Genomic DNA, 23,509 nt, shown 5'->3' with positions numbered 1-23,509 from the left:
GGCTAACACAGTGAAACAAAAAAAAAATTACCGGGGGGGGGGGCCTTCTCACTACTGGAGGCTGAGGCAGGAGAATTGCAAAAAAAAAAATGCCCATTTTGTCCTCAGGAGATATTCGTGTTTTCCCATTAGCGTGACTTGGACTCATTTCTTGGGAATCAATGTCCCATCCTTATTCTGCTAACACAGGATTGGGTTCGCCTTCCAGAGTTGCATCACAAAACATCCTGAATTTATCTGGCAATTTGGAGAAGCCTCAGTTTACCCCATCAGGCACAGGGTTACAGCATAAGCTATAGGAAGTGCCAGCGTAGAGGAGGCAGCAGACGTCACCTGGGAAGGATGTGAGGGAGGAAGAGAAGGAAGCTTGGGGGGGTCAGCAGCATTTCAGAATTGAGAAGAGGAAGAGGAGGTGGGGAAGAAAACTTCCTAGAGGGGACGACAGGGTCAGGCCTGCATTTGAAGGGTGAAGGAGAGGGAAGCCTCATGGGAGATGAGGAGGACTACTAAGGGCTTCTTATGTACCAGGCTTGGGTGAGGGCAGAAAGACAAATATGGCTGCCTACACTGGTGTGTTAGCATACTAGCTGCTGTAACAAACAGCCCCCAAATGTCATGATGTGTCCTTAACCGTGGCTCAGAAGATTTAGTTCTCATTTACCTCCTAGTCCAATGCAAGTTGAGAAGAGGGCTCTCCTGTACCCAGTGATTCAGGCACTCGGCTCCCTCCCCAAGGAATTCCAAAACCCCCATCCCTCTGCATCCAGCAGGCAAACCACTGGAGAAAGAAATGAGGGTGGGCCAGGCAAGGTGGCTTACGCTTGAAATCTCAGCACTTTGGGAGGCAGAGGTGGGTGGATCACTGGAAGTCAGGAGTTCGAGACCAACCTGGCCAACATGGTGAAACCCTGTCTCTACTACAAATACAAAAATAAGCCTGACATCGTGGTGGGCGCCTGTAATCCCAGCTACTCGGGAGGCTGAGGCAGGAGAATCACCTGAACCCGGGAGGCGGAGGTTGCAGTGAGCTGAGGTCACACCGTTGCACTCCAGCCTGGGCAACAAGAGTGAAACTCCATCTCCAAAAAAAAAAAAAAAAGAGTGGAGGATCTGGTAAGGGGTTTTAGGGGGTATGCCTGAAAGTGGTGCTCATTGCTTCTGCCCAAATTCCATTAGCCAGATCACAGCCACAGGCACCACTTACTTAGAGGGAGTTGTGGGAACGAGGTCTCTCTGTGTGCCCAGGAGGAAATGAAACAGGTTTGGTGACTGTACAGCATTGCCTGCCTAGTCATGGCCCAAGATAATAATAACAATCTAGTGGAAAGATGAGAAAGGGAAGCTGGGAATAAAATATTTATATAAACAATGCACCCTAATATTCCACACAGCGCATAATAGGTGCTCAATACTTTTTCAAGTGAGTGCTGTATCACCACTGATCAAATACACAGGCGCTGGGGCAGGTGCCAGGGGCTGGGGAGAGGGTTGACAGCACAACAGAGGCATGAAAGGTGGTAAGAGCAAAGTTAGAGAAGCAGGAACGCACATGGAATGTTCAGAAAACCCAGAGAAGACCAGTTTGGCTGGGTCAGAAGTTTTGAGAAGAGGATGGGTCATGGAGGCAGTTGGAATGTGGGCTTGGAGGGCATGGGGAATGACTTTGAACTTGAAGAATGTTGGCGGCTCTCAGCAGGCCCTGAGGAGTGGCTGTGGTTGCGGGGTGGGATGGGGGTTCCCAGGCATCCTGGATGAATCATCAGGGTCAGTTAAAATTAGTCACCACGACCCGGCAGGGGAAGCCAAAAGACAGTTGTGTGGCTTATGTGGTAGCTGGGATTTTCCTCACTGGGGATCTTTGGCCTTCCTAGTTCAGAGACGGGGGAGCAGAGGAGGAAGAGGGGAGGAGGAGGAGGGGAGGAGGAAGAGAAAGAGGAGAGGAGGAGGAGGTGGCAGCAGAGGAGGAGGAGGAGGGGGGGGAGGAGAAGGAGGGGAAGAGGAGCAGGGGAGGACGAGGGGAGGAGGAGGGGAGGAAGAGGGGGTGAGGAGGGGAGGAGGAAGAGGAGGGGAGGAGGAGGAGGAGAAGGAGCCCCACTCCACCCTGCCCCCATGGTGTGTGAGCACTAAGATGGCCTGGGACAGAACTGGATACGACACAGTTTGGGGAGCTCTTCTGAAGGCTAATAACGGTAAGTTCAAGTACACATAAATGTCTTTCTCAAGGAACAGTCCCAGGCTTAAAAGCCTTGTGGGGCTGCTCCACCAAGTGGCCCTGGTTCTTCCTGTGGCGTTGCTCAGCCCTGACCCACATATCCACATTCCAGCCCCAGCCAGCAGGAGGACTGGGAAGGGAGGGCACATCCCCTCCTGAGGGAGGGCCCACACTCAGCTCAGTCCTCACTGGCTGGAACGTGGTCACATGGTAAAGCCAGCTGCAAGGGAGGCTGGGAAGCCTCTTTAACTACGTGGCCATGGCGCAGCTGAAACCTGGGGATCCTATCATTAAGGGAAGAAGGAGAGAAGGGAGACGGGGTATCTAAGCAGAGAAGCCTGAGCTTTTCCTGCTGGTTCCCCATGGACTGAGGGTATCGTGCAGGGTCTAACATTCCCGGGTGCCCCACTGGGGGGAGGTGGAGTTGTGGAGGTGGCTGGTGGTCCCTGGAAAACTGGGAATTGAGACAAAAGAGCTCTGAGCCCAAAGATTCAGCACGTAGACGCAAAAGGCCCTGGCCATGAACTTGACAGCACAAGACCACAGAAGGCCCGGTGGACCAGGCACACCTCAGCAGGCTTCCAGGTCCCCAGAACAAAACAGTCATCCTGGAGCCGAGAGCAGGGACCTGGGGACACCCCAGGATCTGCATACCTGTCCAAGCGCCCATCTTCCCGCCTTTGCTCTCCCATCTATCCAGCACCATCTTGGAGAGGAGTAGGTGTGAAGGTGGTCAAAGGAGTAAACTGAAATACTGAGTATATACCAGGAAGACTAAGATGCCATTATTGGCTCATCTAAGTTGCCCCCTGACACGCTGCAGTGAGGGAAGCTTAAAAGCAAGAGGCAGTGTCTTACAGTGGTCAAGGGTGTGGATTCCAGAGCTAGACTACCTGCATTTGAATCCTAGTTTCACTGCTTGCTGTGTGACCTTGAGGAAGTTACTTAATCTCTCTGTTGCTCCTTTCTCCATCTGTCAAATAGCAGTAAATAGTACCTGCCTCAGAGGGTGTTGTGAAATCTAAACTACGTATAATACTTAAAACTATACCTCGTACGGAGTAAGCACTCGATACACATGGGCTATTGGTCTCAATTGTAGATAATAAAGAAAACACATTTTTAAAACATCTGAGTTGAAATGATTTAAAATTTGACCTGTTACATGATGAGTGAATAAGAGCTGTGAGGCCGGTGAGGGCAGGTACTGTATCTATCTTGCGTTGCCATTGCTCAGTTCAAGGCCAAGTTCATGACAATGCCAGCCTCACCACCACCACTTGGGGCACCACACCCTAAGCACATACCGCTGGCCTGTCTGGGTCCAGTAGCTTTGGGTCCTTTATAAGCAGTGGCTTATTTAGTCCTCATGACCATCTTAACTAGGAGGTACTTGGTAATAATTGCTGAATAAAGGACATGGCTTCCACCCAGGACAGGCGAATAATGGATGAAAAAGTGCTTTGTAAGCTGTAAAGCAGGCCACTTGTGAGGATGCAAACATTTAGGACCCCTTCCCCAAGGGCCGAGGGTTCTGTTCTACTTTCGGCTTGGCTGGTACCTTGGGAGGGACACACCCTGTGTTCTAGAATTTTGCCTCCACATGTCCCTCTTTCAAAATGTAGCTGTCTTGGTGTTCGAGACCAGCCTGGCCAACATGATGAAACCCCGTCTCTACTAAAAATATAAAAATTAGTTGGGGGTGGGCCAGTCACGGTGGCTCATACCGTTAATCCCAGCACCTTGGGACGCCAAGGCGGGTGGATAACCTGACGTCAGGAGTTCGAGACCAGCCCAGCCAAATAAAGTAGAGACAGCCTGTCTCTACTAAAAATACAAAAATTAGCTGGGCATGGTGGCGGCACCTGTAGTCCTAGCCACTCAGGAGGGTGAGGCAGGAGAATCACTTGAACCCAGGAGACAGAGGTTGCAGTGAGCCGAGATGGTGCCATTGCACTCCAGCCTGGGTGACAAGAGTGAAATCCGTCTCAAAAAAAAAAAAAAAAAAAATTAGCCAGGCGTGGTGGCGGGCACCTGTAATCCCAGCACTTTGGGAGGCCAAGGTGGGCGGATCACCTGAGGTCAGGAGTTTGAGACTAGCCTGGCCAACATAATGAAACCCCGTCTCTACTAAAAATACAAAAAATTAGCCAGGCCTGGTGGTGCCCACCTGTAGTCCTATCTACTTGGGAGGCTGAGGCAAGAGAATTGTGGAGGCAGAGGTTTTGGTGAGCTGAGATTGTGCCACTGCACTCTAGTCAGGACAACAGAGTGAGACTCGGTCTCAAAAAAAAAAAAGTAACTATCTTGTGTATCATTTTTCCTCACAGTTTGTCTTAGTAGTAACTGAGGGAAATTCACCCCTCTCCCGCCCCTGACCTGAGGAATTTTCTTTCAACAAAGGCCAGGAAAGGCTTGATATTCAGCCCCAGAGGAAGGACCCTTTACTCCTATTCCGCTGTAGACTGGACTCCCTGACACTCTAGCATTATGCCCTGTGGCCTCATCTGCTTCCATCCTCCCCAGCTGTGCAAAGCCCATGCACTGAGGGCTTCCCCACAGGGCACCTTCTCCAAGGAGGCTCCCCAAGATCCCCAGCTCCAAGTAGACATCTCCCTGCAGGCCCCATCCCCTTCTTCCTGGCAGGATACTAACTATGGCCCTTGTCATAGCTCTGTGGGAGGAAACACTGTCTTTATTCATTGATTGACTGATGCAGTAATTCATTCATGAATTCACTCAACGATCCCTATTGAGTGCCTCTTCTGTATCAGGCATGACAGCCACAGTGCAAACACAGTGGCCAGCACGCAGTATGGGAACAAACACTGACTGAATTTCAGGTGCCAAAGCCAACATTTGGGGGAGATATTTGGGGACTAGGGGTCTCTTTTTACTCTGCTAATATACACACTACCTGGGTGGGTGAAAGGCAGTGTTGCTTTTCAGTTTATAACGAAGGAAAGAAGGGAGAAATGAGAGGAGAGAGAGAGAGAAACAGCGTGTGTGTGTGTGAGTGTGTATGTGTGCGTGTGTGTGCGTGTGTGTACACGTGTGCATGTGAGTGTGTGCACGTGTGTGCATGTATGTGAGTGTGTGCGTGTGTGAGAGTGTGTGTGCGTGTGTGTGCGAGTGCATGAGTGTGTGTGCATGCGTGTGTGTGCATGTGTGTGAGTGTGCGTGTGTGCATGTGTGTGAGTGTGCGTGTGTGCATGTATGTGAGTGTGCATGTGAGAGTGTGGGTGCGTATGTGTGCGTGTGCGAGTGCATGTGCGTGTGTGCACGCATGTGTGTGCATATGTGTGTGAGTGTGTGTGCGTGTGTGCATGTGAGTGTGTGTGCAAGAGTGTGTGTGCATGTGTGTGCGTGTGTGAGCGTGTGTGTGTAGTATGCCTGGACGTGCTTATGTAAGCATGTGCCTGGGATCATGGATGTGTGTCTCTCTACGGGTGTGACACCCAGATCTTCAAGGATGTGGAGAATCACTCCATTTGCTGAAGAAGGGAGTACTAGCTACGGGGAAGAAGACAAATAAATACACAGCAGGGTGAAAACTTGAACAGGGTTCAGGGCAGGAAGTGGCTGAATCATAGGGTGCAGAGCGGTAAGAGATGGGTGGTGATGCTAGACAGGTGGGCAGGATCCAGTTGTAGAAAGCTCTGACATCATGGCCAAATCCTAACCACCCTCTAAGCCCTGACACAAAGGACACCCCCTCCAGGAAGCCCTCTGTTTTTGTCTTTTGTTGTTTCTGTTTCACCAGCACCCTCCCCTTCTTCCCTATTAGGAACTTGCTGCATTTGGCTCGCCCTGCCTCTTGACCACAGTGACCTTGCTTCTGAACTGAAGTTCAGAGATGGACACATGGTCAAGCCAGACAAAGCCAAATCTTCCCTGAGACTTTTCTGCTAGACTTCTTGGAAGGACATTGCCATGTAGCAAGGATGTGAGTTTGGGATTGCAGGTGGCCCCTGGCCTGAAGAACCAAATCAAACAGAGACAGGGGACAGCCAAGAGGTTCAGCAAGACGGAGCCCTGATGATTTTTTCTAAGTCACAGGACCCAGCTGTATCTAAAGCCATTTGCATTCTGGACCTTCCTGCTAAATCATTCGTTCATTCAGCAAATAGCTATTGAAGCCAGGCGTAGTGGCTCACACCTGTAATCCTAGCACTTTGGAACGGTGAGGTGGGTGGATCACTTGAGGTCAGGAGTTCAGGACCAGCCTGGCCAACATGGTGACACCCCGTCTCTACTAAAAATACAAAAATTAGCTGGAAATCGCTTAAACCGGGAGGCAGAGGTTGCAGTGAGCCGAGATCATGACATTGCACTCCAGCCTGGGCAACAGAGTGAGACTCCATCTCAAAAAGACAAACCAAAACAAATAGCTATTGAATGACTACTACATTCATCAGAAATCTCTGGAGAAACAGAAACAGTAGGAGAGTTAGGTAGATCGATTTATTATAAGGAATGGCTCACGTGATTGTGGGCTGAGAAGTTCCATAGCCTGCCATTTGCAAGCTGGAGACCCAGGAAAGTCAGTGTTATAATTCAGCCAGAGTCTGAAGGTCTGAGAATCCTGGGAGTAGATGGGGTAAAGCCCAGTCTCAGGACAGAAGACAAATGTCCCAGCTCAGGCCGTGAGGCAGAGAGCAAATTCCCCTTCCTTCACCCTTTTGTGTGATTCAGGTCCTCAGTGATTGGATGATACCTGCTCACATGGTGGAGGCCATCTGCTTTACTCCGTCTACTAATTGCAAATGCTAATCTCTTCCAGCAACCTCCTCACAGACATAGCCAGAAATAATGTCCAACAAAATATGTGGGCACCCCATAGCCCAGTCAAGTTGACACGTAAAGTTAAATACCACACCTACTATGTGCAAGGCACAGTCCTAAGTAGTAAAAATACAGCAGTTAAAAAAAAAAAAGTCAAAGATCCAACCAAATGGAGCTTACACAATAGTAGGTGGGGATGGATAGAAACACAATAAATAAGATAAATAATAAAAATAGAAAGCATGTTAGATGATAAATCCTATGGAGAAAAATAAAGCAATAAAGCAGAGAAGAAGCATAGAGAATGTCGAGCAGGGAGTGGGAGATTCTTTTTTTTGAGACTGAGTTTCGCTCTTGTTGCCCAGGCTGGAGTGCAGTGGCACGGTCTTAGCTCACTGCAACCTCCACCTCCTGGGTTCAAGGGATTTTTCTGCCTCAGCCTCCTGAGTAGCTGGGATTACAGTCATGCACCACCATGCCTGGCTAATTTTTGGTAGAGATGGGGTTTTGCCACGTTGGCCAGGCTGGTCTTGAACTCCTGATCTTAGGTGATCCTCCTGCCTCGGCCTCCCAAAGTGCGGGGAGTACAGGTGTGAGCCACCGCACTCGGCTGGAATTCATTTTTAAATTTAATTTTAAAAGGTACTTTTTAAATTTTTTTTAAAAATTGGCCGAGTGCGGTGGCTCACACCTGTAATCCCGGCACTTTGGGAGGCTGAGGTGGGCGGATCACAAGGTCAGGAGTTCGAGACCAGCCTGGCCAACATGGTGAAACCCCATCTCTACTAAAAATAAAAAAAATTAGCCGGGTATGGTTTCACGCGCCTGTAATCCCAGCTACTTGGGAGGCTGAGGCAGGAGAATCGCTTGAACCCGGGATGCAGAGGTTGCAGTGAGCGGACATCATGCCACTGCACCCCAGCCTGGGCGACAGAGTGAGACTCTATCTCAAAAATAGAATTTTGCCACGTTCCCAGGCTGATCTCAAACTCCTGGCCTCACATAATCCACCTGCCTTGACCTCCCAAAGTGCTGGGATTACAGGCGTGAGCCCCCACGCCCGGCCCTTACTTTTTATTTATTTATTTGAGACAGAATCTCACTCTGCCACCCAGGCTGAATTGTTCAGCGGCACAATCTCTGCTCACTGCAGCCTCAGCCTCCCGGGCTCCAGCAATTTTCCCACCCAGCCTCCCAAGTAGCTGGGACCACAGGCACATGCCACCATGCCCAGCTAATTTTTGTATTTTTTAAGACAGGGTTTCACCATGTTGCCCAGGCTGATTTTTAACTCCTATGCTCAAGTAATCCAGCTGCCTCAGACCCCTCAAAGTGCTAAGATTACAGGGAATGAACCACTGCCTCTGGCTTAAAACGTACTTTAAAATTTAATTTAAACATATTTGATAAAGATTTGATAAAGATTCAGTGAGATAAAGGAGATATTTGATAAAGATTCAAAGAGATAAAGGAGAGAACTACAGAAATACCTTGGGGGATGGGGGGAAAGCATTTCAACACAAGGAACAGCAAATATAAAGAAAGGCCCTGACATAAAAGTATGTCTTGCTTGTTGAAGGTACTGTCACATTCCATGAGCCAAAAGTGATTTCTGTCACTTGCAATCAAAACATTCCTACAGGCCAGGCATGGTGGCTCACGCCCGTAATCCCAGCACTTTGAGAGGCTGAGGCGGGCAGATCTTCTGAGGTTGGGAGTTCGAGACCAGCCTGACCAACATGGAGAAACCTCATCTCTACTAAAAATACAAAATTAGCCGGGTGTGGTGGCACATGCCTGTAATCCCAGCTACTCAGGAAGCTGAGGCAGGAGAATTGCTTGAACTCAGGAGGCAGAGGTTGCAGCGAGCCGAGATCGCACCATTGCACTCCAGCCTGGGCAACAAGAGCGAAACTCCGTCTCAAAAAAAAAGCACAAAACAACAACAACAACAAAAACATTCCTACTAATACAGCTTCCCTGATCACCCCTCAAGAAGCAGACCCTCTTCCCTGCCTCCCAGCTGCCTGCTATCTGTGCCCCTGGCCACATTTACTATCAGTTCTCACGGCTTCGTACAGCTGCCTGTATTTCAAATCATTTGTTATTCAGAAACATCATTAAACACCTACTATGTGCAGCATGCATTCTCACACCCTGACATCGACACTGTCTCCCATTTATGAGTGCCATCAGGAAAGTTCAGAAAGGCTCATTTTTCCCAGGGCCACAGTCCCAGCAAAGGGCAGAGCCGGGATGCAAACCCAGGCTTGTCCAAGCCCAAAACCCACGTTTGCAGACTTGGCATCCCAGCTCCATCTCAAGTTGAAGACACTGGGCATATGTTCTGGAAGAATGTCAACGTCTCCTTTGGAACTCAGGTGCAATTCAAGCCTATAAGGAAAGCAATGCTTTCAATAACAAAGCTTCGGCCAAACAGTACAGCAATCGCTTTATGCACACAGCAGCTCATTTCATTTCATAAAGCCCTTGTAAGGCAAGGTTTGCTATGTGCATTTTCAGGTGAAGAAACGGAGGCTCTGATGACCCTGCTGCAACCTCACTTGACCGGTCTGTGCGGCTCCTTGTTCCCACGGGTTCTCAATGCCCTCCTCTGAGTCCTGCAAAGCACTTTGCATGGGGCTAGGCTTTGCTCTCAGCAGCCTTGCTCTCAGCAGGGCACCCCTCGAGCTGAAATTCCTGAAGCCCAGAAGCCTCTCTGCAGAGCCAACGCAGTCGCTAGAAAAGATGCTGGCTCAGATGGAATCTTAACCCTGGCTCCCTGTCCCAGTGGGAGATCTGAGCTTCCTGGGGGTGGCCCTGTCAGAGCTGACATCCCACCCACCCTGCTCTGTCGCCTGCAGTTCCTGAGGGGCTCATCCTTCCCTATGTTTGAGTTTCCATCCTCCCACCCCACCCTAAGGCAGCCAGGCCACTCCGCGAGACTGGGAGCCCACTCCAGCCCGGGAAGCCTGGGTTTAGGTGCAGAAGGTGCATCAAGCTGGAGCTGGAAATGCAGTGATCTTGTGCAGGTTTTGGCTTCTCCACTCACTTGTGAGCCTCGGGGTGGGGGCCAAGTTCAGTCTCTTAGTTGCTCCTCTACCCAACAGGAGGCTTCCTGACCCCATCAATGCTCTCAGAGACAGTGCATTGTAACAAATGACCACAGCTTCGTGACTTCGAACAACAGAGATTTATTCTCTCATAAGTGTGGAGGCCGAAAGCCTGAAATCAAGGTATGGCAGGGTTGGCCCTGCTGGAAGCTCCGAGGGAGAATGTGCTCCTTTCCTTCTTTAGTGTTTGGTGGCTGCTGGGAATTCTTGGCTTGCAGCTGCGTCATTTCAGGCTCTGCCCCCATCTTCACATGGCCCTCCTCCCTGTGTGTCTCTGTGCGCTCTCCTTTTCTGTCTCTTTTAAGGACACTGTCATTGGATTTGTTCTTAAATCAGGGATGATTCCATCTCAAGATCCCTAATTACATCAGCAAAGACCTTGTTTCCAAATAAACTCACATTCACAGGTGAGGGGGATGAGGACTTGGACATCACGTTTTGGGGTCACTCTTCAACCCACTGTAAATGGGAAGACGCAGGCTCAGAGCGGAATGGATTTGCTCAGGATCCACAGTACATTTGGGCAGCCAAAGGGCTGCCCTGCTCTCCCGATGCTGGGCCAGTGCTCTGCCTCCAGCCCCGCACTGCCCCGGGTTTCCGAGACTCTTTGGGAATGTGTTCAGTGAAAAAAACATCTGGAGACTGTCTGGGCTCAAGAGGAACTGGGAATGTCATCATGGGAGGGAGTTTCCCTTCCCGGTTGGCTCGGTGCCTGGGGCCCTGGCTGGCATGCAGGCCTCGCTCTGGTGAATAGGCCACGTCACACCCTGATCACAGAGTCGATCCTCTTGTCCACTGCTCTGCAGAGGCCAGAGTCAGCCCCAGACGCAATGAGAATGGTGAGAGCACTGAGGTCCCCCTGCTCTCTGGGTCACTTTCTTCTCGGGCGATGCTTCCTGCTCTCTTTGGTGAGAACCAGAGAACACTGCATAAAATTTACACTGATTAATTCTGACTCTAAATCCTTGGCTCTTAGAGACGTCAGAGCAGAATGGTTAGGATTCTGGCCTCGGAACCCAGTCTGCCTGGGCTCAGGCCCCAGCTCTGACATTTGCTGAAAGTTTAGTCTTGGGCACCTTTATCTTCTCCAAGCCTCATTCCTCTCATTGGTAAAACAGGACAATGGCAGACTGACCTTTTAGAGTTATTAAAAGGATTAACCAGCTGGGCACAGTGGCTCACGCCTGTAATTCCAGCACTTTGGGAGGCTGAGGTGGGCAGATCACCTGAGGTTGGGAGTTCAAGACCAGCCTGACCAACATGGAGAAACCCCGTCTCTACTAAAAATAGAAAACTAGCCAGGAGTGGTGGCGCATGCCTGTAATCCCAGCTACTTGGGAGACTGAGGCAGGAGAATTGCTTGAACCTAGGAGGCGGAGGTTGCAGTGAGACAAGATCGTACCACTGCAGTCCAGCCTGGGCGACAGAGCGAGACTGTCTCAAAAAAACAAAACAAAACAAAACAAAACAAAAAACAAACCAAAAACTTCCTCACAAGAACCCCGGGAAGGAGATGGGATGCAAGTGGGTGAGGTTTAGTTGCTGTGTGCCAAGCAACAAGGGTGTGGCTATGCCAGGCCTGGCCCTTTTGGTGGTCCTGGGTTCAAGTTCAGTGCTCCACTCTCCCCTTGTAATGACTGCATCCCTGCTTCGCTCTGGCCTGGGCTGCCAGGATCCTGAAACTGCTTCCAGGCAAAGCAATGGAGGCCACGATGGAACTTTTGCTACATTTGGCAAATTGCACTCTCAGGGCAGCGTTTGCTCAAACTCTAGGCAACCTCCGCCTCCTAGGTTCAAACTCTCCCTAAGTGCTGTAGCCAGAGAGAAGAGAAGAAATTTCTGGAATCCAAGAATCTCAGGGTCAAAATGTGTGCTTCAAGGCCTTTCCCCCATCCCAGGATGGATGGTCCCTGCCTGTGCCAGGGGCCACTGGGCCGAGGCATGGTGAGCTGTCTGGGAGGCAGACAGCCTGAGCCCAGAGTGGGTTGGTTGTGGCTGCAACACAGAAAACCTGCAACTCCTCGAGACAGGTGCCAAGGCAAACCAGAATCCAGGTGTCCGGGAGCCAGCAATACCTGGTGGGAGGGTCACAAAGGACCCACTTTGTGGGCCAGTACAGGCTCCTGCCCCTAGGTGCCATCTCAGAGAGGCAGGTAAATTTCTTTCTTTCTTTCTTTTTTTTTTTTTTTTGAGACAGGGTCTTGCTTTGTCACCCAGACTGGAGTGCAGTGGTGCGATCTCAGCTCACTGCAGCCTCAATGGGAGGCAAACTTTTAAGAAAACATAAAAAGCCCTGATAGAAAATTTGAACTTAAATTGCCTGAACATTCACCCCCAAATGACAGACTTTACCCAAAAGTGTGTGTGTGCACGTGTATGTGTGTGTTTGTATTTTTTTTTTTTTTTTGAGACACAGGCTGGAGTACAGTGGCACAATCTCCACTCACTGCAACCTCCGCCTCCCAGGCTCAAGCGATTCTCCTGCCTCAGCCTCCCGAGTAGCTGGGATTACAGGTGCCTGCCACCACACATAGCTAATTTTTGTATTTTTGGTAGAGACAGGGTTTCACCATGTTGGTCAGGCTGGCCTCGAACTCCTGACCTCAAGCGATCCACCTGCCTCAGCCTCCCAAAGTGCTGGGATTACAGGCATGAGCCACTGTGCCCGGCCCGAGAGTGTGTTTTAAATCACAAGAGACTAAGGGGCCTTCAGGCAAGTTTGTTTCTTTTCAGCAGGTCTTGGGTCCCTTGAGGGAAGGGAAGTGGACTCTGGGAAATTAAGCGACTCCCTACTTTTGTTCCTCTGAGCTATAGGGTGGATGTTTTCTGTCCCCTTACGTAAGCAGCACTTCCTGCATTTGGCTACAGAACATTCTTCTCACACAGCATCTCTTGGGGCAATTGTTTCACAAGAGCCCTGGTGGTAAACACTGCCCCTCATCCAATGGCCGGTCTGGCCCCTGAGACTCCCAGGACCGAGCAGTGACCACAACATCTGGGTCCATTGCCAGGGAAAACAACAGGCAGGCCTGGGATGGCTCAGCGGCCCCAGCCAGGCAGCCAAGTCCTCCTCAACGTCAGGCCGTGTTTAGCGTGTTCCCCAAGTGTGGGAGGCCAGGAGCAGGGGTGGGTTGTGGAATCCGGGATGCCACGGTTGGAAAGGCCCCTACAAGACCCAGCTCAGCAGCCCTTAACCCCTCATTCCTGCTCGTAGGGCCCAGGGACAGGAGGTGGCCTCTATCGCAGCAAAGCCAGGACTGGCTAGGTGGACTACACCTTCTGCAAAGCAATAGCCTCCAATGTGGTCTCAGCTAGGGGTGGTGACTGGGGACTTCTGGGCATATAAATATAAACAAACCACATGGCTTCTGATCACAATTTGACACAAATGCTAGAGAGACACAGATCTCAGCCTGTAACCACACTGTGGGCTCATTCTTACAGACACAGAGCCTAGGACTGGTTCTTAGCTGTGTATTCACAAACAACCCACAACTTCTAGAAGCCTGGGTTTCCTCTTCCTTAAAGTGGGAGACAGAGTATCACAATCCTATATCTCCAATCCTTGAGGCCAGATGCATGTCAGAGTTCCTGATTTGGGGGATTTTTAGGAAGGTAATGGGGTGCAGGTATCACATACTGTGTAACCCACCCACCCCCAGCAGCCCTCCTCAGTCAAACATATTAGTATTTCTGCAGTGACTGTGAATATTCAAATTAAGCAGGAGACATAAAAACCGTAAGTGAATTCATGCCAGATCAGGTCAGGTTTTGCCACTAACTGAATAAATTATTATTATTTTTTAAGTTTTCATTTTCAGGCCAGGTGCGGTGGCTCCCGCCTATAATCCCAGCACTTTGGGAGGCCGAGGCAGGCGGATCACTTGAGGTCAGGAGTTTGAGACCAGCCTGGCCAACATGGCAAAACCCCATCTCTACTAAAAATACAAAAATCAGCCGGGCATGGTGGCAGGTGCCTGTAATCTCAGCTACTAGGGAGGCTGAGACAGGGGAATAGCTTGAATGTAGGAGGCGGAGGTTGCAGTGAGCCGAGATCATGCCATTGCACTCCAGCCTGGGCAACAGAGAGAGACTTCATCTCAAATAATAATAATAATAATAATAATAATAAAATAAAGTTTCCATTTTCAGAGGATTCTGCATTTCAGAGTTATTAGCCCTTTAATGCTGTGCACCTCATAGGGTTGTTATCCACATCGGCATCACGTAAGATGCTGTGGAGGAAAGCAGTTTCAGAACCATCAGTGATGATAGCTACTGCGAATCCACTGTTCAACAGGCGCCCCATCGCTTGCTCATGGGCTCCTCACCATAGCTCTAAGCCACAGTAGCTGTTTTCATACCCCATATAGGTCCATCCTATAACACAGCCAGGACAGAGACGAGAGACTCAGGCCTTCTGACTTTGATTCTGCTCTTTCACCTCGTTGTGCACCCAATTAGAAAAACAGGCAAAAACGAAAGTGAAAACGACAGCTGGAGCCCATGATTTCCTGGAAAAGCCCGAGACCTTTGCTTTTTCATTTCTGCAGCACTTAACAGAAACCAGTTTTGCAATCCATTTCAGTTCAAAAGCCACCCTACTCTTCCTATCCGTCTTTCTCCAGCCCAGGCACTCATAGCCCCATGCCAGACCAGGGGAACTCGGAGAGGCAAGGACAGAGGTTCAGGATCTTCCTCTCCCTCGGGACCCGAGGCCACAAAGGAGAGCTCCGTGGAGAGAAGGTGAGAGGGCAGGCAGAAGTCGGGGGAGGAGGGGGCTGCGGCTCTGGTCCCTGAAGGACAAAGCCCCCAGGGGGTTGGCTTTAGGCACCTGACTCAGGAAAAAGAGCTGCTGTCACAGCAGCACGGTTCAGATGCCGGCCAGAGCTTGGGGAGAGTCTGAGGATTAACTTCTCCTGTGTTAATCCTGGTAGGTTTCCCTCCCTTACAGCCATTTGAGGGTTAAATCCAAACATGATAAAGCAAGCAGTGTGACTAGCCAAGCTGCATTTGCCCCTCCACTGCTGGGGATCCGAGGGCTTAGGCAGAGGGGACCTGGCCCTTAGAAAGCAGGTGATTACATCGGCCACCGGCGTTTCCCTAGAAATTCAGTAGAGGATTGGTTTAGCGGCGTCATCTCACAAGAAAAAAGGTGCTGGGTGAATTGTGTAGAAACTGCAAAGCCAACCTACAGAGTTTTCTAGATTGTAGGTTTATGTGAAGTTGTTTGGGGAAGAGGGTGAGGGAGTTTGTGATAAATATTAGGGCGACTAGGCCGGGTGCAGTGGCTCATGCCTGTAATCCCAGCACTTTGGGAGCCTAAGGCAAGCGGATTGCTTGAGCCCAAGAGTTTGAGACCAGCGTGGGCAACATAGTGAGACGCCGTCTCTACAAAAAATCAAAAATTAGCTGGGTGTGATGGTGCTCACCTGTAGTCCCAGCTACTTGGGGGGGTGCTGAGATGGAAGGATCACTTGAACCCAGGAAGTCAAGAATGCAGAGAGCAGTGATCGCACCACTGCACTCCAGCCTGGGCAACAGAGTGCGACCCCGTCTCAAAAAAAAAAAAGTTTAGGGAGATTATCTTGAAGCTGTGTTTTCAAAGTAAGCAGATTTTTCTTACTTAGACTGTGTATCTGAAGAAGTTGGTTTTGTGGGGGAAGGCAGGTAAGGAAAGACTGTCATAAATATCCTGTAAGATTTCAAATGAAAATAATGTCTCAAATCCTCTCCCAATAAAACTCTCATCTCACAACCACCAAGAGCAGGTCAGAGGGGAGGGAATGGGACCTGCTTAGACGAGTTTCCTGCTGTTACCTTTGCCCTGCACCCCATAGGACTAATGTAAAAAAATGAGAGAGGTATTGGCGGACGCTGGTAAAAAACATGGGGTTCCAGACCAGGGTCTCTTACCCCCAGCACCCTTGTCATGTTTAACCAGGTGATCCCTGGTTGTGGGGGCCGTCCTGTGCATCGTAGGGTGCTTGGCAGCATCCCTGGCCTCTGCCCACTACATACCAACAGCAGTACCCTCTCCAGTTGAGACCATCAAAAATGTCTCCAGATATTAGCAATGTTCCTGAGGAGCAAACGCGCCCTGATTGGGACTAACTACTCCAGACTCTGCATGGCTGGAATCGCACAGGCTTTCCTGCTTACTGTGTGACACTGGCCTCCCTATGTCTCAGTTTGCACCTCTGTAAAATGGGCATAATCTTAGCACCGATCTCACTGGGTCACTGTGTAAAGCAGGTAGATTATGTCTGGTGAAAGTAAACTCTTAAATGTGCCAAGCCCCCTAAACCAAACCTAGCTTCACATACCAAAGAGGGGAGAACTTTTTTATCTTTGACACATTCATTCTTTTTCATAGACTACCCCAAAGAAATAACCAAACATGTAGACAGATGTCTGTATAAGGATTTTAACCAAAAATTATAAATACAAAATTTTAAAATAACTGAAAACAACCCAAAGGTTCACCAGTGAGTTATTGAATGTGTAATGATACATTCGTATAATGAAATGCGACATGGCTTCTGTATATCGCCTGGGGAACTACTAAGATACAATGTTAAGTGACAAGAATTCACACAAACTACATGAATAGCATGCATCTAAATTTTTGGTTTGTAAAATAAAATGTCACTAGTTTTTATTTCCGTATGGTGAGCATAAGGTGGATTTTATAATTTATTTCTACATTTTCAACCATAAACTTGTATTCATTTAAACAATTAGAAAATGAATGGCTATAAAAATTTGTGTCCCGGGCTGGGCATGGTGGCTCATGCCTGTAATCCCAGCACTTTGGGAGCTGGAGGTGGGTGGATCACCTGAGGTCAGGAGTTCAAGACCAGCCTGGCCAAACTGGTGAAACCCCATCTCTACTAAAAATACAAAAATTAGCCAGGTGTGTTAGTATGTGCCTGTAATCCCAGCTACTCGGGAGGCTGAGGCAGGAAGAATTGCTTGAATCTGGGAGGTGGAGGTTGCAGTGAGCCGAGATCACGCCATTGTACTCCAGCCTGGGCGACAAGAGCAAAATTCCGTCTCAAAAAAAAAAAAAAAAAAATTAAAGAATTTCTGTCCCTTCAGAGTGTGTGAGGGAGGATTTTTTTTCTAACTTTTTAGAAGTGAAAGGGAAGAGGATGAGAGAAGGGAGGATGAGCTGAGGGGGAAGCCTATCTAGGAAATAGCATTTCTGCCGTAAGCACTGGACCAAGTACCAAATGTAGGGAAGAGATGCAAAGGAATATATTAGCTTCACTAGGGCTGCTGTCAGAAAGCACCACAAACCAGGTGGCCTCAAACAACAGACATTTAGCGTCTTACGGTTCTGGAGGCTGGAAGTCAAAAATCACAGTGCCAGTAGGGCACACTTCTGCTGCAGGCTCCAGGGAGACCCTCTGTGCCTTTTGCAGCCTCGGTGGCTTCTGACAGCACGACTCTAATCTCTGCCTCTGTCTGCATGCAGCCTTCTTTGCTGTGTCTCTCTCTGTCACCTCCTGTTCTTATAATGACACCAGTGATGGATTTTGGGGCCACCCTAAATCCAGGATAATTTCACCCAGAGATCCTTCACTAATTTTAACTACAAAGACCCTATTTCCAAATAAGGTCACATTCTAAGGTTCCAAGTAGTCATGAATTTGGCAGGGGACCGGGCACACTATTCAACCCACCTCATGGGAAAACTGTTTTTTTTAATTGCTTAAGGTATCACAGACAGCCACGTGGCAAAAGATATTGATACAAAAAGTATGAAGGGACCTAGAGAAAAGCAAGCTTCCACTGATTCCTCACCCTTAATCTCATCACTGATTACTGCTATTTTTTTTTTTTTTTCTGAGGCAAAGTCTCACTGTGTTACCCAGGCTGGTCTCCAACGTCGGGGCTCAAGTGATCCTCCTGCCTCAGCCTTCTGAGTAGCTGGGATTACAGATGCAAACCACCATGCCTGGCTACTTTCCTCCCACTTCAGCCTCTCAAAGTACTGGGATTAAAGGCATAAACTGGCCAGGCTTGGTGGCTCACGCCTGTAATCCTAGCACTTTGGGAGGCCGAGGTGGGTGGAGCACTTGAGGTCAGGAGTTGGAAACCATCCTGGCCAACATGGTGAAACCCCATCTCTACTAAAAATACAAAAAAATTAGCTGAGCATGGTGGCGGATGCCTGTAATCCCAGCTACTCGGGAGGCTGAGGGCAGGAGAATCGCTTGAACTCAGGAGGTGGAGGTTATAGTGACCTGAGACAGCACCACTGCACTCTAGCCTAGGTGACAGCACAAGACTCTGTCTCAAAAAAAAAAAAGCATAAACCACTGCATCTGGCATAGATCATAGATGCTTGTCTATACAGTCACATATATCTTTTATGTGTACAAATGACAAATGGACCCTGCCTTTTAATTTACCAATGTATATAGGAGATCCTTCCACGTCTGTTCATGTGGATTTGCCTCCTTTGGTTTAATGTCTACATAGGAGATCATTGTTTGATAAGCCATAGTTTATTAAATCAGTCCACTTTAAGTGGAAATCTAGGTGTTTTTTTCTTTTACTACTAATAATTTTACAATACTTCTTTTTTTTTGTATTTGCCTGCCACTTTAAAAAAGTTTCTATTTTGAAATAATTATAGATTTAAATGCAGTTATAATAAATAATACAGAGAGATCCCATAGACCCATTACTGAGTTTTTTCCCAAGTTTAGTTTACTGCAATTTTCTCACATGTGGATGTGTGTGACTACCACCAGTCAAGATACAGAACAGTTCCATCCACAAGGATCCCTCACAGCCACAGACACTTCCCTTGCCTTTATGATTTTGCCCAACCTTTTAGTTCCAACTTTTTTTGAGTCACTGTTTCAGTTGTATCTCCTGTAAGACACATATAATGTAGTTGGGGTTTGCTTTCTGAGCCAATCTGAGGGTCCTTTCCTTGTAAGACACTATTTTTATCCTTTTTATAATTATGAAAAATGCAGAAACTAGCTGCTCCTGAACATTTATTGAGCAAGGCATTTTACTAGCTATTTTACTTATCTGTAAGTTATATCTTATTATCTCAAACTATTTCTCTTTTCTGAGAAGGGAAACCTATAGTGGTGTCTTGAATGTCTCGAAACCCCAGAACAGGTAAATGATAGAAAGGGGCTTTGGATCCATACTAATGAGGCGGCCTATTTTCTCCTCTATAAAGGTAGTACTGCATCTCTTCCCAGCCAGAATACGTGCCATTTTGAATATGAAGAGGATCAGAGACACACGTTTGGACATCTCAAAAACAAAGACATCTCCAACCTGCCAAGGTATGTTTTCTTCCATTCTAGCTATTGTCACTGGCAGGTAAAGCAGAATCTTTGTAAGATAAAGATGGAAAGCAAGATTCAGAATGTTGAAAAATACAAGGAGACACAAAGACTGTCAATCATATTCAAATGTTTCACCCTGGATTCCAAAATGCCATTCTCTGTTAGTTCTCTGTGTGTTTCACCAGCTGCTCCTGTGTTCCATCTCTCCTGTTCTTCCTCCTCTCCTTCCTCAGCTCCCACTGTTGGAGTGCTCAGGGCCCAGTTCTTGGACTGCACTTTGTCTCTACTATTAATCTTATCCTGGGGTTCTCATCCAAGTCATGATTTCAACTACTGTCTGCACTGATGGCTCCCAAATTTGATCTCCAGCCAGCAACAGACTCAGCATCACTTGGCTGTCTAACAGGTTTCTCAAACTTAACCCACCCCACCCTGAACTCTGTCACACCCCACGACGAACACACATCCTGCCAAAAAAACCTTCACCCCTTCCCATCTCAGTAAATGGGATCTTCATTGTAACAGTTGTTCAAGGCCCAAAACATGATGTTATCCTTGACTCTACTCTCTCACCTCCCACATGGGCTGGTGAAACCTGTGGATTTCTGCAAATCTAGCTGCTGTCATCACCCCTACCAACATAGAGCTCCTAAAACCTTTCTAGATAGAAGGACTGGGTGACTCTTTTGTTCTGTCTTAGTCTATTTTGTGCTGCTATAACAGAATACCACAAACTGGGGAATTTATAAAGAAAAGAAATTTATTTCTCACAGTTCTGGAGGCTGGGAAGTTCAATATCAGGGTGCCAGCATCTGGCAAGGACCTTCTTTTTTTTTTTTTATTAGACTTTAAGTTTTAGAGTACATGTGCACAACATGCAGGTTTGTTACATATGTATACATGTGCCATGCTGGTTTGCTGCACCCATTAACTCGTCATTTAACATTAGGAATATCTCCTAATGCTGTCCCTCCCCCCTCCCCCCACCCCACAACAGTCCCTGGTGTGTGATGTTCCCCTTCCTGTGTCCATGTGTTCTCATTGTTCAATTCCCACCTAGGAGTGAGAACACGCGGTGTTTGGTTTTTTGTCCTTACGATAGTTTGCTGAGAATGATGGTTTCCAGCTTCATCCATGTCCCTACAAAGGACATGAACTCATCATTTTTTATGGCTGCATAGTATTCCATGGTGTATATGTACCACATTTTCTTAATCCAGTCTAGCGTTGTTGGACATTTGGCTTGGTTCCAAGTCTTTGCTATTGTGAATAGTGCCGCAGTAAACATACGTGTGCATGTGTCTTTATAGCAGCATGATTTATATTCCTTTGGGTATATACCCAGTAATGGGATGGCTGGATCAAATGGTATTTCTAATTCTAGGTCCTTGAGGAATCACCACACTGACTTCCACAATGGTTGAACTAGTTTACAGTCCCACCAACAGTGTAAAAGTGTTCCTATTTCTCCACATCCTCTCCAGCACCTGTTGTTTCCTGACTTTTTAATCGCCATTCTAACTGGTGTGAGATGGTATCTCATTGTGGTTTTGATTTGCATTTCTCTGATGGACAGTGATGATGAGCATTTTTTCATGTGTCTGTTGGCTGCATAAATGTCTTCTTTTGAGAAGTGTCTGTTCATATCCTTCGCCCACTTTTTGATGGGGTTGTTTTTTTCTTGTAAATTTGTTTGAGTTCATTGTAGATTCTGGATATTAGCCCTTTGTTAGATGAGTAAATTGCAAAAATTTTCTCCCATTCTGTAGGTTGCCTGTTCACTCTGATGGTAGTTTCTTTTGCTGTGCAGAAGCTCTTTAGTTTAATGAGATCCCATTTGTCAATTTTGGCTTTTGTTGCCATTGCTTTTGGTGTTTTAGACATGAAGTCCTTGCCCATGCCTATGTCCTGAATGGTATTGCCTAGGTTTTCTTCTAGGGTTTTTATGGTTTTAGGTCTAACATTTAAGTCTTTAATCCATCTTGAATTAATTTTTGTATAAGGTGTAAGGAAGGGATCCAGTTTCAGCTTTCTGCATATGGCTAGCCAGTTTTCCAAGCACCATTTATTAAATAGGGAATCGTTTCCCCATTTATTGTTTTTGTCAGATTTGTCAAAGATCAGATAGCTGTAGATATGCAGCATTATTTCTGAGGGCTCTGTTCTATTCCATTGGTTTACATCTCTGTTGTGGTACCAGTACCATGCTGTTTTGGTTACTGTAGCCTTGTAGTATAGTTTGAAGTCAGGTAGCGTGATGCCTCCAGCTTTGTTCTTTTGGCTTAGGATTGACTTGGCAATGCAGGCTCTTTTTTGGTTCCATATGAACTTTAAAGTAGTTTTTTCCAATTTTGTGAAGAAAGTCATTGGTAGCTTGATGGGGATGGCATTGAATCTATAAATTACCTTGGGCAGTATGGCCATTTTCACGATATTGATTCTTCCTACCCATGAGCATGGAATGTTCTTCCATTTGTTTGTATCCTCTTTTATTTCCTTGAGCAGTGGTTTGCAGTTCTCCTTGAAGAGGTCCTTCAGGTCCCTTGTAAGTTGGATTCCTAGGTATTTTATTCTCTTTGAAGCAATTGTGAATGGGAGTTCACTCATGATTTGGCTCTCTGTTTGTCTGTTATTGGTGTATAAGAATGCTCGTGATTTTTGCACATTGATTTTGTATCCTGAGACTTTGCTGAAGTTGCCTATCATCTTAAGGAGATTTGGGGCTGAGACGATGGGGATTTCTAGATATACAATCATGTCATCTGCAAACAGGAACAATTTGACTTCCTCTTTTCCTAATTGAATACCCTTTATTTCCTTCTTCAGCCTGATTGCCCTGGGCAGAACTTCCAACACTATGTTGAATAGAAGTGGTGAGAGAGGGCATCCCCATCTTGTGCCAGTTTTCAAAGGGAATGCTTCCAGTTTTTGCCCATTCAGTATGATATTGGCTGTGGGTTTGTCATAGATAGCTCTTATTATTTTGAGATACGTGGCAAGGACCTTCTTGCTGTGTTATCCCATGGCAGAAGGCAGAAGGCAGAAGGGCAAGAGGGCGTGTGCGAGAGAGGCGAAGGAAGGAGGCTGAACTCTGCTACTACCCTCAATACTCACACCAATTTACCTTCTTCTGGTCACCAAAATATGTGAGTTTTTTTCCCTACACCAAGAAATTCTCCACTTCTTTATGAGAACAAACTTGGTATCCTACAGTTTAACTCAATTCTGACACTATCTCCTTGGAGATACTATCAGATCCTGTAAATTAGGGGCTCAGTCCCATAAGACTGCCCCTACTTCAGACACCAGTTGTAAGGGGTGGGTCCCCAGGTTACCCACAACTTTTGTCCAACTTGGTGACACATGGAAGATTTCCACAACCCCCTCCTCAGTTTCAATAATTTGCTAGAACAGCTTGCAAAACTCAGGGAGACATTTATTTACAATGACCAGTTTATTATAAAGGATCGAACTCAAGAATGGCCAGGTGGAATTGATGCACAGGGCAAGATATGGGGGAAGAGACATGGAGTTCCCATGCCCTCTCTGGGCACACCACCCTCCAGGTACCTCCATGTGTTCACCAACCCAGAAGCTCTCTGAACCCTGTCCTTTTGGGTTTCTATGGAGGCTTCCTTACACAGGCGTGATTGATTAAAGAAACCACGGGCCATTGGTGGTTAACTCAATCTCCAGTCTCTCTCCTCTCCTGGAACTCAAGGGGTAGGGCTGAATATTCCAACCCTCAAATCACATGGTTGTTTCCCCAGACAACCAGCCCCCCATCCTTGGAGGCTTTCTAAAGTCACCTCATTAACATAAACTCGGATGTGGCTAAAAGGGGTCGGTTATGGTTAAGAAAAGGTGCTCTTTTCACCTTTATTGCTCTCATTGCTCAGGAAATTCCAAGGGTTTTAGGAGCCCTGTGCCAGAAATGGGGATGAGAACTATATATATATGTGTATATATATACACATATATACACACACATATATATACACATATATACATATATACACATATATACACACACACACATACACACACATATACACACATATATATATACACAGGTA

The 23,509-nt window shown here is 47.5% G+C and overlaps 1 protein-coding gene across 1 annotated transcript in view; it reads left to right on the top strand.

Moving 5' to 3' along the window:
* Positions 1-2,146: 2,146 nt before the first annotated feature.
* APOL6 (apolipoprotein L6) overlaps positions 2,147-23,509 on the top strand; it is a 33,651-nt gene continuing 12,288 nt past the window's right edge. Inside the window, exons 1-3 of the mRNA XM_032137828.2 lie at positions 2,147-2,189; positions 14,739-14,856; positions 19,322-19,430. Of these exons, the coding sequence (XP_031993719.1) occupies positions 14,758-14,856; positions 19,322-19,430 (208 nt within the window). The 5' untranslated portion in view covers positions 2,147-2,189; positions 14,739-14,757. The remainder of the gene's footprint in view (positions 2,190-14,738; positions 14,857-19,321; positions 19,431-23,509) is intronic.

Source organism: Hylobates moloch, unplaced genomic scaffold (assembly GCF_009828535.3).
Source record: "Hylobates moloch isolate HMO894 unplaced genomic scaffold, HMol_V3 SCAFFOLD_19, whole genome shotgun sequence".
NCBI lineage: Eukaryota > Metazoa > Chordata > Mammalia > Primates > Hylobatidae > Hylobates > Hylobates moloch.
Note: the sequence above shows the minus strand (reverse complement) of the source record. Positions and strands in the feature narration are given on the sequence as shown.